Raw genomic sequence first — 15175 nt, forward strand, 5'->3', positions numbered from 1 at the left:
TCTGAATCTTGTAATTTCATCTAAAATGACTGTGCTCATTTCACATCAGTAACAATTTCAAATAACAAAAAGCTCTTAAAAAAATTGAAGGAATATATTTCAGTGCTTGACTGTCTTGTACCTCATACACAGCCAAACTGCTCTTTTTACAAGTGGTACAAATGATGTTATTACTCTTAATATTAATGATGCAATTACTGGCATAATGGGACATTTTAAAGCAAAGCTATAAAGGGTTTGCAAATGCCCTAAATTCCAGCAATGATGTGTATGCTCACCCATGCACCTGCTATTAACTTTGATTTCCAATTTTCTGCCATACATTTCACTTTTAAAATAATTTTTCAGGACCCAAAATTAATTTCCAATTTCCAGTTCCTTTTTAACTGAATTTTTCCATCTCATCTTTGGTTACAACTTTCAGAAAATATGTGATTCACAGCTTTACACCTCCAAAACAAATTTTTCATATAAACACATGTTTAGAGAAATCTTAGAAAAAATGCAATTGTGTTTATAAGTCATTATGGTTTTTTTCCTGTTTGGGCAGTATTTTACATGCATTACTGGTGAAAGCTGACTTTGCACTTGTAAACAACCAGGGCTAGCACAATACAAGAAACAAGTCTGGAACCACAATGCTGGTGCCTGTTTTTCACTGCAATGGCCTCAAAGTTAGACTGATGGCTCTCTGGGCTTTTTGCCAACACCACACACCAGTTAAAATAGAAAGAAGGGAAATAGACAACCTGGGGTCCAAAATTTAATTCTGACCTTATGTATAAGCTCTATGGGAGGCTTGGGCAAAGTAGAATGCTAATCTACCATATAAGGGGGGCAGCACAAGAAAACTTGAAAAAATCTAACCAGAAAAATGTCTTTTCTATCATGTTCACATTTTGGTATTTTGAAACCATCGATCTTGAAAAATAATCAAATCTTCATGTATAAACGTTATGTTATTCTCAGAAAGTAATACTAAATGTACAATGTAGTTACATGTTCACAGCCCACTTTCTTTCAGCATGAGATAAACTATATTTTTTATGGCTTTAACCCACTTTATTCAAACCATAGACTTTTCTGTTTCACAGACTTGTGGGTTTATGGATCTCATTAACTATGAAATATGGACAGCATATTAGAAAGTAGATTTAAAAGTGAAGGCTGAAACACTATCTTCATTCCATCAGAATGGGCTCCATTTATATTTTCTCTCATATTTCATAGTGGAAGTTAAGTATTCTGCTAAAACATATTTGCTAATGGACTTCTTTACCAAAAAGAATTTAATTTTTTAAAAAATCAAATTAGTGTTCTTCACAGAATTGTTTACAATAAATAAACTTTTTTTTTCTACATTTAAATAATACTATAATGTTAAGTCCAAAAAGGCAAATGAGAAAATATCTTCATAAAATTTTGCAGATGCTGACTAATTTTACCATAACTTTCTTGGAAGTTCTGTGATTAAACTGTTTCTAGGTACTACTTTTAACTTTTCAATGGAAAATAAAAAGTATGGTAAACAGATTAAACTCTGTTCCTTATTTCTTACTATAAACTCCATTTCTTATTCAAGTACATGCACTTAGATCCTTTGATTTTAAACACAAATATCGAGAAAATTAAGCTGTTAAATACCTATTGCTACCTTATTCACTAACTATTAAAATAACTCAGTAACTCTATTGAGCACAGCTCAATTTTGTAAAATGACTCAATAAACACAGTAATTAGTAAAACAGTTTAAGCTATTCTGAGATGGGATCTTGAAAATTAGATGCTTCAATGGTAATTCTCAGAAAGATTGCTTTATTGATTATTATTCTTAGAATATTTGTATAAGACGTTCTATTTAGTCTCCTGCCCTTTCAAGAGAGAATTCCCAGGACATTATTAAGTTCTCTATTCTTAATACAGCTTGACAAGATACAGATACACACACAACTGAGAAATAGCAACTTTTTTCCACAGGGAAATTCAGGTCATCAAAACACAGGAAAAGAGGTTAATTTGAAGGCAGCGAGGGAAAGTTTTCAAACTCTTATTTACGTATTCACAACCTCAGAAGAGAAAGAGACCAAAATCCTCTTTCACTATCTCCTTCAGAAGGATTTGTTCTGGCTCAAACTATTACCAAAGGCACTATCGTGAATTTTAGAATAAGACATGGAGCTGATCTACAAAGTGGCCTGATACAAAAAATTTCAGCTACTTTACATGAATCTTGTGTTGGTTGCCAGCACAGCAGAAGGCTTTGTGGGACAGTGCATGCAGTGCTTATATAAGCAGCAGAGTGACATAACTTAGGAAAAGACTTGCCAATGGCACGCAGAAGTCAATTCCAACAACATTGTGTCCACTTCATAAAGTGAAGCATGACACAGTGTAAGACCAGCTTCACACTTCATGCACTTCTGTGTGCACAGCTGGTCTGACATAAGCTTTGTGGGTAATTAACAAAATTTTGTTAACAACTTTCAGTCAGCACAATGCTGAGAAGTAGCATAGATTTATTAATGTTATGTGTTTGGATGCAGATTTATATTTTCAAAGAGCCACAGCACAAATGAATCATACAAAGACCTCTAATTTAAGCAGAATAAACTTTGAAGCACTTTAGAAACTTATGTAACATTCCCTGTAACTGCATCTATAAACAAGTTGTTTCAACATTTCCTGCTTGGGCTTGATTTCCTTTATGCTGTTGCTGAATGACTGCCACGCAGCCTCGATGAAGTTCTGATCCTCCCAATGTTGAGTGCAACACTATGTGCAGTAATGTATCTGACAGAAATAAATCCTACATTTCTGCTGTATTCCATATTGCCTTCATTTCATTGCTTCCTTTTTGTTACACAGTCAGCTGCAAATCAAATTTGTGATGAGTTTGAAGAATTTTACAGGAGCCTGGACTTCATCTGTTACAAGGAATCAAATAATGGAACTGGACTCACAGTGGTTTTGTTATTTTGGTACGTGTGCACTAGATACAAATGGATAGTAATAGGAGTGTTACCTTGAGATCAACAAAAAGTACTTTCAAAATTCTCTCATGGACTGTTCAAAGAAACAGGGAATTTTTTGGAAATACAAGCAAGATTTACAGAATGAAGATATGTTAAGGTCCTAACCATTTCCAACCCTTTCCCACTTACCTTTATGAAAACCCACAACTCAAATAGCAATTGACATGTGGACTCTGTGCTATACACTGCTAATACTTTGATTATAATTTCACACTACAAAATTAAATATACTCTTGTATAATTTCATATTCACGAAGAACTGTTTAAATGGTTCTTCTGCAATAACCATCTAGGAATCTTCAATCCGCATGTGGAAAGGCAGAAGATAAGAAAGGAAAGAACAGATTTGCGTGGAGGGTATATTAAATATTTAAAAGAACTTCCTAATAGTTACAGAACTGTGTAATCCAAATGGTTTTCGCCACAGTGAGTCACATTATGTAACTTTTTTCTGGTTTGGTTTATATTGTTTAAATTCTCCCTCAAGTAGTAATACCAAAATTTAATTTAATCTAGAGATTTTTGAACAACCCATGTCCAAGACCAAAATCCTCCTCATTAAAAAAAATTGAAGCAATGTTGTAAGACAGGATTCACTGTTATCAATTTTTCACCAGATGGAAGTTTGGAAACTAAGGGAGGAAGAAATCTGAGAATAATTTGCTCACTCTGGAGCTGCAATCACTACAAAATGTCTCTTCTGTTTTAACTTTTTGTGTGATGAGCAAATATAAGTATTCACACAAAATATAGCACATGAAAAAGCTATATATTTACCCTGACCCTTAGCTCCTATACCTGTTAAAAAAACAATGTAGAATGATTTACCTCCAAAATATTTATCATAATGTATTTATCACATGAGTATTTCATACTACACAATTATTCCAGTCCATACCTGCAGGCTTGTCAGTTGAGCTGCTGACTTCCCTTTTAGGCAGAGAATGAGTGCCAGAAATGCATTTAAATCCTCCAGAGAGAGGCTACTGACCTAAAACAGATGAAAAAAAATGACACATTATCTGAAGGCTCTGAAGAGGAGCTTTCTGAAAATTGAATCCTCTTGCTCAAGCACATCAAACTTGGAACAGTGACCTCATGTAATGATGACCATCATGAATGCATCATCTAGGAAAACACACAGGGAATAAAATTCTTTCTTTCACAGCTTGAATGAAGTGCATACCCCAACACTTACGTATAGTGTATACACATGGATTTCCACACATCAAACAAAATGCTCACCCTTCATTTATTCCCTTCTCCACTTCCCTTGGAATTTCATAATAACAGGAAATTTTTCTCTCTCTGCAAGACCAAGCTTAGTAAAAAAAATTCCTTTATAGTCAAGACATAGGATAAAAACCACCTCAATGAGCCACAGATATGATGACCATTAGGAATTTTAAAAATGCTTACACATTTATCTGTTAGAACTTTCAAAAATATTCTAAAATATTTCAATTACCTATTTTAACCTAAATTTCAGGATTTATCAAAACATATTTCATTTCTTTCGGATTTTAAGGCTACATATGGAAGCAGGGAAAACTCAGAGCTAAAACCTAAAATGTTCAAGTGGGGAGACAGAAATGAAGAAGTGTTTTGAGATTTTGCAGAGGCGTGTGATGGTCTCAGAAGAAAGACAACACCTTGAGAGCAGCTGGCATGATTCCCTGACAGTACCAGTCGTGCTCTAATCCTTTCCTTCTTCTTATAACACACTACGTATCATACAAGTGCACCAAGACCATGAATCTGTTAGAGCAGTTGAGGATATACAGAGAGCTCCAAAGTGAGAGCCATAAAGCATTACAATTCCTTATCAACTGGAACTTGAGGAAAGGTTTCTCTTGCAAAATGTGGAAATGTGCATTGTGGGCATACAGAGCACTTAAGAGCCTGCCTAAAACTCTTTGCCTTTCTTTTAACAGGCTAAAAATCATTCAAGCACTATTCAGATTTATTTTTTTCTTTTAATCAGACCCCACTGCTTGTGTCACTTTAAAATATTTTCCCCTCTATGATGTCATTAAATCTTGCATAATGCACAAGAATTTGAGGGATATCAGAAACATTTTAAGCTTTCAAAATGCTCTTTGGTATTCATTAACTCCACTTGTCTGCTAAGATCTGATAATGGCCCTACTTTACCCTGTAACTCAAGTCAGGTGTCACCTTTGTGTAGATGGCAACAGAAGATGTTTGCTAAACCTGCGCGATTTATATACTGAAGTAACAGAAAAAGTGATATTTATCTACAAAACAATTCTTAATACTTGCACAATTTTGTCCTAAGAAAAGGAAATCAAAGATTGCTTACAAGTACAACAGCCAGAAAATGCCCCTAACAGAGCAGGTGAGCCAAAAGTGCTTATGAATGTCAAAACACTTTATAGAAATTTTCTTCAGTATTCAAACTTGGTGAGTTAACATAATTCCACTGTCAGATTTAACCCAAAACTTTTAGAGACTGAAAGAGAAAATTCCCCTTTGTCTGGAGGCTTCAGTGTTTGGTTTGAACTCATTCACTGCTCTGCCAGCCTAAAAGGCAGACCTAATAGTTACTATTTTTTTCACTATTTTTCTTCTTAATTTAAAGAATATTTGAAAGGAACCCTCGAAAAAAACATTTGTCATATCAACACTTTTTTTACATAGTTAAGGTTTGTTCATTGGAATTTTTTTTCTTTAAAAAAAACGCTTCTGAAGTTTTCATTAAATGTTTCCACATACATTCTGAAGGAAGCCAGATGGGTTGATCAGTATGCTGGTTCCGGCAGAACCTTCATTTTTAGCTTAGATTAAATGATAAGTAATGACAGTTTAAAAAAGTTTATTTTCCCTCATATGAGCTGAAGGAAGACTTCAAGCCTGCTTTAAGGAAGGAAAACAATTCACCTTTCTTCTCTAATAAAAATTTAAGACTAAAGTGTAAGGGCAGGAGTCAGAACACAGCTAGACAAGCCTTGTTTTCTCAGCTATAAAACAAATGGAAGCAATATGGCCAGCTCAAAGCATGGCTACTGACACTCTTGCCCTTATGTTTTCCTCTCAAACATCCCAAGAGAACAAACAGACAATATCAGAGAAATAACCAAAGTTTAAAATAACCCAGCAATGAAAAACATTTTACTTCAAATCAATTCCCCAGTCTGGTTCCCAGGGTAGATTGTATCAGTGCAACTCTGAGGGCAGAAGAGAATCTGGAAAATGGGGCAGCTCTTGAGAAACTGGCACTGCCATGAAAAACCCTCCATCAGACTGAGCCCTTTGCATGACCTCTCTGCTGTTACTCCTGTTGAAAGCAAGAGCTGTAGATCTGGCTTAGTCTCTGATTATAACAGTGGCCATTGGATAATAAGTTCTGAAAACCATTTCCCTGACAAGCATTTTTTTTTTTTCTATTTTATTAATATCCCGTGATCAAGGTTCAGTAAATCCACATTTCTGAAAAGTGTTCCATGCTGTTACTTCTCAATCCTACTAAAGAAACCCTTCTCAAATAATTTAGTTATCATGCAATGAAAGGGTGCACAGAATAACTCAATAAATAAGTGAAACAGTGATAAATGAAACTGCATGTCTATATTCGAATAGAAAAAGCACTTGTATATTAAAAGGTAGGTGCCTGATATGTATCTTGCTGACTTGAAACTGCAAGGCATGAAACGATGTTTAATAAGTATTATCTTTGAAAAAATTTCAATTTGTATTCTATTATATACAAATTAAATAAAACAAAAAGCCTACATGGACCATTTGTGGATTTCCCATATGTACTTCCTCAATATGTCATCTAAGTTTCAATAAACACGTGAAGAGAAATGAAAGGAAAAGTCAGGGAGAACTTGTTCTCAGGTATCACACATCAGTACATATCTGTTATTAAGGAAACTGAAGTCTAAAAAAGCAAAACAAAAGACAAAGTGCAGTTCAGTTTAAGCACAAGTGAAGATGAGCATATCAGATGAGATAAATGCACAAATTGCTCATCCTCAGAGAGGAAAATCTGCTTGTGAGATCACCATTTGAAATGTGGCAAGTACAGACAATACATTAAATACCTAAGAGAAAAGTAAATAATGAAGCAATATTGTATTTAATCTTGTGTCCCTTTTTATTACAATTAAGGTAGTCTGCAGGCTGCCAAGTATTTGGAATTATAACAGAAGTGTTACCTAATGATCCTCTATTACTCAAAATTTAATGAGAAGAGCCATAGCCTCAGTTCTGGCCTGAAAATTAGCAGACTGACAAGAGGGCATGAAAAAGTAGTGAGAGCTGACTAAATATTTATATTGTCTATTTGCACAGTCTGCAAAGTCACCTGAGGGAATGATGACACAAAGGAAACACAAAAGGAGCAACTTTAATTTGCAAACAGGGCCCACAGAGCAGGGGAAATCCCTCAGTTTATACTCTCTGGCTAGACTGCCCAAGGGGTTTTGTCACGGGCACGTGAGAGCTATGATTAGCTACTAAAAACCCCAGGTATTTCTTGAACAGGATGGTGCATGTTAAGTGGAGTAATTAAAAATATTGTAATGCAGTACTATTATATTTGATCAGCTATGCCTACAGTAAGGATTAAGAAAAATGCCCAGCACAGGCTAGCAAAAACCAGTTTATTTGTCTGTCCTTCACACTTATCTGGGCTGACAGCTGAGGAAAAAGCAACCATCCCTCTTACCTGCATCATAAGATAGGCCAGCAAGCAGCAGAATCCTGCAACAGGTGCTTCCAGAGCTTGGAGTTCTTCCATCTCATCCTGAAGGTTAAAGCATGCCAGAAATGTCCTATACCGTTGCTTCTCCACGTCAGGCCCTTTGGCAAACCACAGTGTTTTCAAATTAGGTGTTCCACCTACAAATGAAATCCATTATTTTATTTTGGCAGCAACAAGATAAAACATGTCTACCTCATTACAATCAGAAAGGAAATGACTTCTCTGGCAGGAAAGGAAATGAAATGCTCTTGGCATTTGTGAGGACCGCAGAGTCAAAAATAAAATGTATTTGACAAAACTTGCATTTGAAAAAAAAAATTAACAAAAAAAAAATGGCCTGTAATTGAAACAAAATTTATTGAATACAGGCATGTTTAAGCAGAGTGGACTGAATTCAACCCTTACAATAACATAGACAACCTTGAGACAGCAAGCATTTAACCTATGCAAGGGCAAAGTTTGCCTGCAAGTGCGTTCTTTGCCTTGGCAAAGCATTAAATGAGGCTCCCTTCATCATAAAACAGTGATTCAGCAGAGAACAACCAGATCTGTGTCTCTCTCTTCTAGAGTTAACATATCAGGGGTCCCCGAGGAATGCTCACATTGTCTCCCTCATGATCACCTGTTCTAATGAGCACCTATGCCACTCGGTGGTGAGCAGGAATTCTCCACAAGGCACTGTGGGGGTTTGACCCCTCTGCAGCACGTTCCAATTTGGGAACAAAACCAAGGGGATCTGGTATTTTTCACTTCCTAGACTACTGTATGAAACACTGTTGCAAATACACACAAAAGAACTGTCATCAGTTATGAATAATGGATCTTTCCAGACTTTCTCTAGTATAATTCACACTTGTCTCTAAATCCTTAATATTTACCCCATGCTGCCATCTCCCAGCTTGTGGCATGTGTGGGCTAATGCAAAATTTGCTCCTCGTTTAAATTACATTTAATCTGGTATCAAAATAAACACTAATGCACGTGAAATAACAGAACAGCTAACTGGTTATGCCTCAGAATCTCAATAAAAGACAGAATCATACCATAAAGTACGGCTGCTTCTGTAGTTAAACAAAATGAGGTGTGAATTTTAAATGTGAACTAATTAAGGCACATTTGGTAACACCTCTTCCTTTTTTCATGTGACATGCAGCAGCTGCAGACCAGTTAGGAACACTTGGTGATAATAAATGGTTAAAGTGACAAGGTGCTGAAATCTACATAGATGATGTTTATTTAGCCAGGGAAGCCCATTAACCAAATGGTACTAATTCTTTGGAGAGGGGGAAACTAGAAGAAAAGTTAGTATTTTCTTTATCTCCCTGATGGAAGTTTCCTTTACTATTTTTAAGGCTAATTCTCCTGTCAAAAGTTTTAACCATAAAAAGAACTACTATCACATAATCTGTAAGTTTCTAACCTTATTTCTAAGGGAAATGTATTATTAAGAAAAAAAAACCAGTTGCCTGATTTGAGGTAGAAATGCAGCAAGAGAAAACAGAAATAGTGGCAGTGAGTGGGGTAGTAAAGACAGCACAATAAGACTCACATTATTGGTTTTGATATTGGCAATTGGTGCCTTAAGAAAAAAACAACAGCAGAGACCATCTTCCAGAAGAAAATCAAATATAACATGCGTAAAACCAAAACAACGCCAACTTTTCCTACCTAGCCTAAGCAACCCTGATGTGTGAGACAATCTGTACATGAGTAAACTCAAATAGTTTTGATGGTTTCTGCATACAAAGAGATACACTAAGAATCATTTAAAAGGAAAGTTCTCTTTTGCATCCAGGGGCATACCTCATAGCAGAAATCCTTCTTTCTTCAGAATAAAACCATTAACCATGTCAATATTCAAGATTATAGATCTATACTGAGAGAGGTCAACAAAAAATTCAAGACCTCTCTCCCATAAACAGTTTCTTACACTTTCAGAAGCATCTACTTGTGCCTGGGAAAGAAAGGTATTGATAAATTATGAGTTATTTACTCTGGGAAAGAAAACTTGATACCATCTCCTTTTGGAACACACCAACAAAAGGCACTTTTTTTCTGAAGGTCTCTCTTCTTCAATTAATAAAATTCCATGTAATACCCAAGACTAATCTATTGTATCAAATAAAAGATAAACAAAACAAAGAAACAAATATCCTAAAGTTCAATGACTGGCCCACCATACATGCAGTCCACAGCAGATCTAAGATTCATCTACAGTAGATCCTCAAAAAGTTCTTTAGGTACATCTTGACTACATTATTTACAGTAATTAGAAAACATTTCTGAAATAGAAATTTACTTGGATATGCAGGAAAAATATTTTATTTTCTGAACGTGTCTATATATTTACTAAATTAACCTAAAAAACAACCAAAACTTAGTAATGAAAGGAAAATACACCAAAACATTTTATATGTTCAGTACTGAACTGAAACATCTTTACTATAAAGACTAGTAATGATAAAATTATCTGTTGGGATAGGAACCACAATTTCCCATGAATTGCACAAACATATGCAAACATAATTATTCTCAACATGCACAAAACTGTGTGAAAACCATTTTCAGCATTATGTGAACTACAGTCCTCAGGAACCTCAAGAAGAGGAGATGTAAAAAGACCTCCATGGAGGTGAGATACTACTTGCCTAAACAAAGAAACAGACAACCCACAATTTTAAAAAAAAAGACAACAAAAAAAAAAAAACCAAGGACAAATCACTTTTTACCTTTTTCCTTATACTCACACATTTAATACCATTACCATACAGAAAGCAGCATGAGAAACAAAAGCACCTCAAGGGAATACATAAACATTTATTTCATCTGTTTGAATTTCAATAATCGATTTATGGATATGCAATACATGCAAAAGTTGGATGTGGAATGCATTAATTCTATGATATCATTTAATTCAACACTTAAACAAAGGTGATTGTCACATTTGTACCAACTTTAAACACATCATTACTGTGTATAGAGATGTAAATCTATAAGAGTAAATATTCATGTATATTTGAAGCAATGACCACTGAAATTTTATTTTATAACATCAGTAATAGAACTTTAATATTTCCTCATTTTTACATGCTCATGTAAATACCGACCAATAAAAAGATGTTTATAAAAATGCACTTGCTAGGAAAACTCAACAGTAACTTCTCAACAGCTGTGGCCAAAAACCAAAAATGCCAATTAAATCTGACCATTAAAGAACTTAAACATATTCATGACACATTCATGAAGGATGCAATGATTAGAATACTGAAAGTACATCCAAACTCTGTGGTATGAAGCTACAATATCTTATGCATTTTCAGAAATAAAATTAACTAAGAATATAGTTCTAAATAACTAAGGAATAAAGAATAAAATGAAAGACTTTAGAATTTCTTTTGTTCCACATAAACTGCACACATATCAAATATACCTGCTATGTTCACAAGATATGGATATGAAACAATAATTTCTTAGATCATGGATCTTCTAACAAAATTGATTTGCCAGTGACATTTTATCAATATAAGTGCTGCTCTGTCAATGTGTATAAATCATGATCATATCCATTCAGCTGAAAAGAAACATTCTAGAAGGAAGAAAGAGACACAGACAATGCAAGGAAGCAGAAATGATAATTTAGAAGACTGTCTCTCAAAAATAAAAAAATATAGCTAATATATATTCTATTTTAAATATATTTTATCATCTTACTTACCATCCTATCTTTAGGATTCGATATTTCATTTTTTAAAAAAGCTAACATTCAATCTATCACCTCCAACCTTTCCAGATTAAAAGGTACTTCTGCTGTTTTATACACATACAAAAATTAGTAGGAATTCTACTTTTTTAAGATCAATTCAAAATTTAAAATATTTATCATTGTGTACACTACAGCTTAAAGTTCATAGTTCCTTTAGCGTTTTTAATCTAAAACAAACTGGAAAAGAGTCAGGATTTTCCATATATTCTCAGTACAGCTCTAAAGTACTTCTGATGATCAGGTTATCAGTTTTTTCCAAAAAGATAAAGAGCCTTCCCAAATTAATTGAACTTTTGATGTTTCAAATAGATTTTTGGTAATTTTTTTTGTCTTTTTGAGTAACCTGATCTTGATTGACAGCTTTGAACTCTAACTTCCTAAAACAATTTTAAATTTAGCTCTAAATATGATCCCTGTCTGAAAAATGTGATGTGCTGTTGAGAACCTTATTTGGTGAATTAGAAAGTCATGCTGTGGAAAATCAAAGATGCATGAGCGAATGTAAGTCATACAAATATGGACTGCAAAAATTTTAGAAAAATATTTGTCTGCTGAAGGAATGACAACAGAGCACTAAAAATAAACACTAAAAGTCCTCCTCCCATTTTTTAATAGTCTGCTTGAACAGCCTTTCATTACTGAGTTTGTAAAGATTGTATCTGAGAAGATTCTGGTTTTATAAACTCCACTTATGTGTTTGCTATAAACAAACACACTTGAAATCCTGTTTATTGTCAACATGAAGGTGGGCTCTATGTGTTGTATGTTTGCAGAGATACAGAGCCAGAGTACATGAGATTAAGTGGACTCCTCTCCAGAAAGGGAGGAAGGAAGCATACTATCTGGGATGGAAAATTTCACAACAATAAATACAGTATATTTGCCAGATAACTTGAAATGTAACTACATAGGTATGGTTTATACTTCGTTGAGTTTTGTTTCCTTGTTTTTCAGCATGCTCCCAGACCACTGTATGCTGAAATAAAACAGTTGCACAGGACAGATTCACCAATTTTTACTCTGCATATTCATATTCCAATTGGAAAATTTCACAGCAATTTCAAGCTATCATAAAGCAAATTAGATAATCACTCTCCTGATATTGTGTCGGGGAATTGTCCTGACATTGTGACATGTGACACTGTGACAGTGTCCTGATATTATGACAGTGAAGGTACCATATATCAAATAAAAATTCATTTGTACTTTATCTATATAACCTACTTCTTTCCAAGCAGTCCTTTAAAAAGGATTTTGAAAAATCTGATACCTAAAAAGCAACTGTCTTTCCCTCATCTTTGAATTCAGACTTTCATTAAATACATGAGTTTCAGATATGAAGATAAATGTGCAATCTTTGGATACCTAAAAATAAAATGTACTATAAATTTACAAAAAAGTGCCTGCATTTCAGTTTCTGAATTTGGATTCAGACCAGATCAGCACAAGGACTACTACAGAAGGCTCTGGATGCTGAGGGAAGATTCGCTGGTAATTAGTCTCCAAAAGATGAGTGGATAGTAACCTTTCTTAACAAGATACCAATGGTATTGTATATCAGTGGAACAAATACATTTCATGTGAAAGACTAGAAAAACCTCTGAGCTGCTGATCCACTTGATAACAGATGACAGAGAGAGAGAGAGCTGTGAGAACAAGCATGACTACAACTGCAGGACAGATGAACACTTAGAACAATTTTCCCCCGACATAACAAAATTGTTTACTTCCCATGCTAAACTGATACTGCATAATAAAATTGTATATATATATATATAAAATATATCATTATATATATGCAGTGCTCAATCTTGTGCAACACATTCATCATCTCTAATTTCACTAAGAGTGTTCATTAATGTGTTTTTTTCCCAAAGGGAAAGAGGTAAAAACACAAAATATATAAGGCTTAGGAGAGTAGAAACAGCTTCACAGAAGCCCATAGCCCAAATATTTTTATTTTTTTTTTTTAATTAAAAGCTGGAATCTCTCTCTGGGTTGTCACAGGTGATCTAAAAATGGTTCTTTTTTACATTCTCCACTATTCTCATTAACACAATATGTCAAACAGTTTAATGGATGAGTTTTAATATCACCCTACACACCATGTATCTTGGCCTTAGAGCAGTATTTAGAACTTCTAAGGTATTGCCTGCATTCTCAAATTGATGTTTGAATTAGCACTGACCCAGCAACAATATGTATCTCAAAGCTAAATCTTATATAATTACAAAGGGTAATTAAAAACAACTACAAGTGTGCAGCTCTTTAGCTCCTTGTTCTCCACAGTCATCCTGGATTCTATATCAAACACATGATGGATTGCCCAACCTCATTTTAGTGAAGTGATTCTTTCAGTTTAGATTTATATATGTTTTTATTCTACCTGTAACAGAAGGTTGTACAGGTTGCACGAGGTCTGGCTGCTTGAGAGGATTTCCAAAATAGACAAACCACTCTTTTACCAAAGGACGGTTTCCACCTAAAAAAGACAGAATTGGATCAGTAAGTCAAATGCAAGTACTGACACTAGTGTAACAGCTGGAATCAGCTGTGATCAGGATTCTAAACTAACAGAAGGCACTTCTTGATGACTTGTTTGCTCAGCTTCAGAAACAAACCAAGAAAAAATAGGTTTAGTATCTTTATGACAAATCATCAGAACAAATAAAGAGAGTTTCAATTACATACTATAAACATGAGTTTGGACTGGGGAACTGCAACCAAAAATGTAAGAACAGGAATCCGTGGATAATATTCTCAAACAGGCTTAGGCCTTCCCACTCCAAGGAAGCTCAGGAAGCTCTGGAGGCATGCGGTGTAGCTCAGGGACCTGCATGAGCTACCTGTCTCTCAGCAGTCACACTGCCACATATCCAGGCTGTGCTCAATAGGATTCACCTCCCAACTTGCTCTGACATTTCCTATGTCAGGGTTTGAGCCAAAATCTTCATAGGGAGGCCTTGATGGCTATTTGAAAGCTAACTGCAATGGAGTCATCCTACCATCAGATGCAGAGCTTTTACAGGTCATTGTTCCAGATCTTTTATCGAGCAAAAAGAAATTTTTTATACATAATACTCCAAGTGACTTTCCTAGTCTCTAACCTCAGCCCTGATCAGCCCTCCATAAAGATGCCCCTTAAATTAAAAATTTCACTACAGGAATTGTACATCTAACTACTTGATGCTTAAAAAAATCCAAACAAACACTCAAAAAAAAAAAAATCAAAAAAAATCACGCATTTAAGGATTTTTGAAAGCAGACTATCCAATTTATAATAGTAATCTCAAAATCATTCTAATGCAAGTCTTCATTTGAAAAAAAAGCCCAAACAAACATAGAATCACTGTTACTATCAATGATGTTTTGCATTCTGTTCAGATTTTTGCTTATGGTAGCTATGTCATAGTGCCCTGCTCTCTGTAGTCTGAGAAACAGAATGAATTAAAGAGGTTTAGCTAGTCCTGGGCACTTGGAGTAGTGTTTTCAAATGTTTTCTTTTTTTCCTTCCTTTTCAGATTCACAGAATTGAATCTCTGATTTCTTCAAGCTCTCAACCAGTACTGAAGCCACTATTCTTAAAAGTTCCTGCCTTTTATCACCAATTCAAATCTCTCTGAAATTTACTGAAGTATTTCTGATGCCACT

The 15175-nt window shown here is 34.7% G+C and overlaps 1 protein-coding gene across 25 annotated transcripts in view; it reads right to left on the reverse strand.

Moving 5' to 3' along the window:
• FAM120B (family with sequence similarity 120 member B) overlaps positions 1–15175 on the reverse strand; it is a 90715-nt gene that overhangs the window by 64240 nt on the left and 11300 nt on the right. For 24 of the 25 annotated variants that reach the window (XR_015283398.1, XR_015283400.1, XR_015283397.1 and 21 more), the window contains 3 exons: positions 13911–14006; positions 7726–7898; positions 3931–4023 (listed from right to left, as the gene is read on the reverse strand). Coding sequence is in view for 4 of the 25 variants with exons in the window: in XM_023923663.2 (XP_023779431.2) it covers positions 3931–4023; positions 7726–7898; positions 13911–14006 (362 nt within the window). In the remaining 21 variants the exon portion in view is untranslated. Of the gene's footprint in view, positions 1–1798; positions 2870–3930; positions 4024–7725; positions 7899–13910; positions 14007–15175 lie in introns of those variants that run through there. The other variant, XM_086877847.1, reaches the window with a different exon arrangement.

Source organism: Cyanistes caeruleus, chromosome 2 (assembly GCF_971803275.1).
Source record: "Cyanistes caeruleus chromosome 2, bCyaCae1.hap1.1, whole genome shotgun sequence".
In the NCBI taxonomy this organism is placed as follows: Eukaryota; Metazoa; Chordata; class Aves; order Passeriformes; family Paridae; genus Cyanistes; species Cyanistes caeruleus.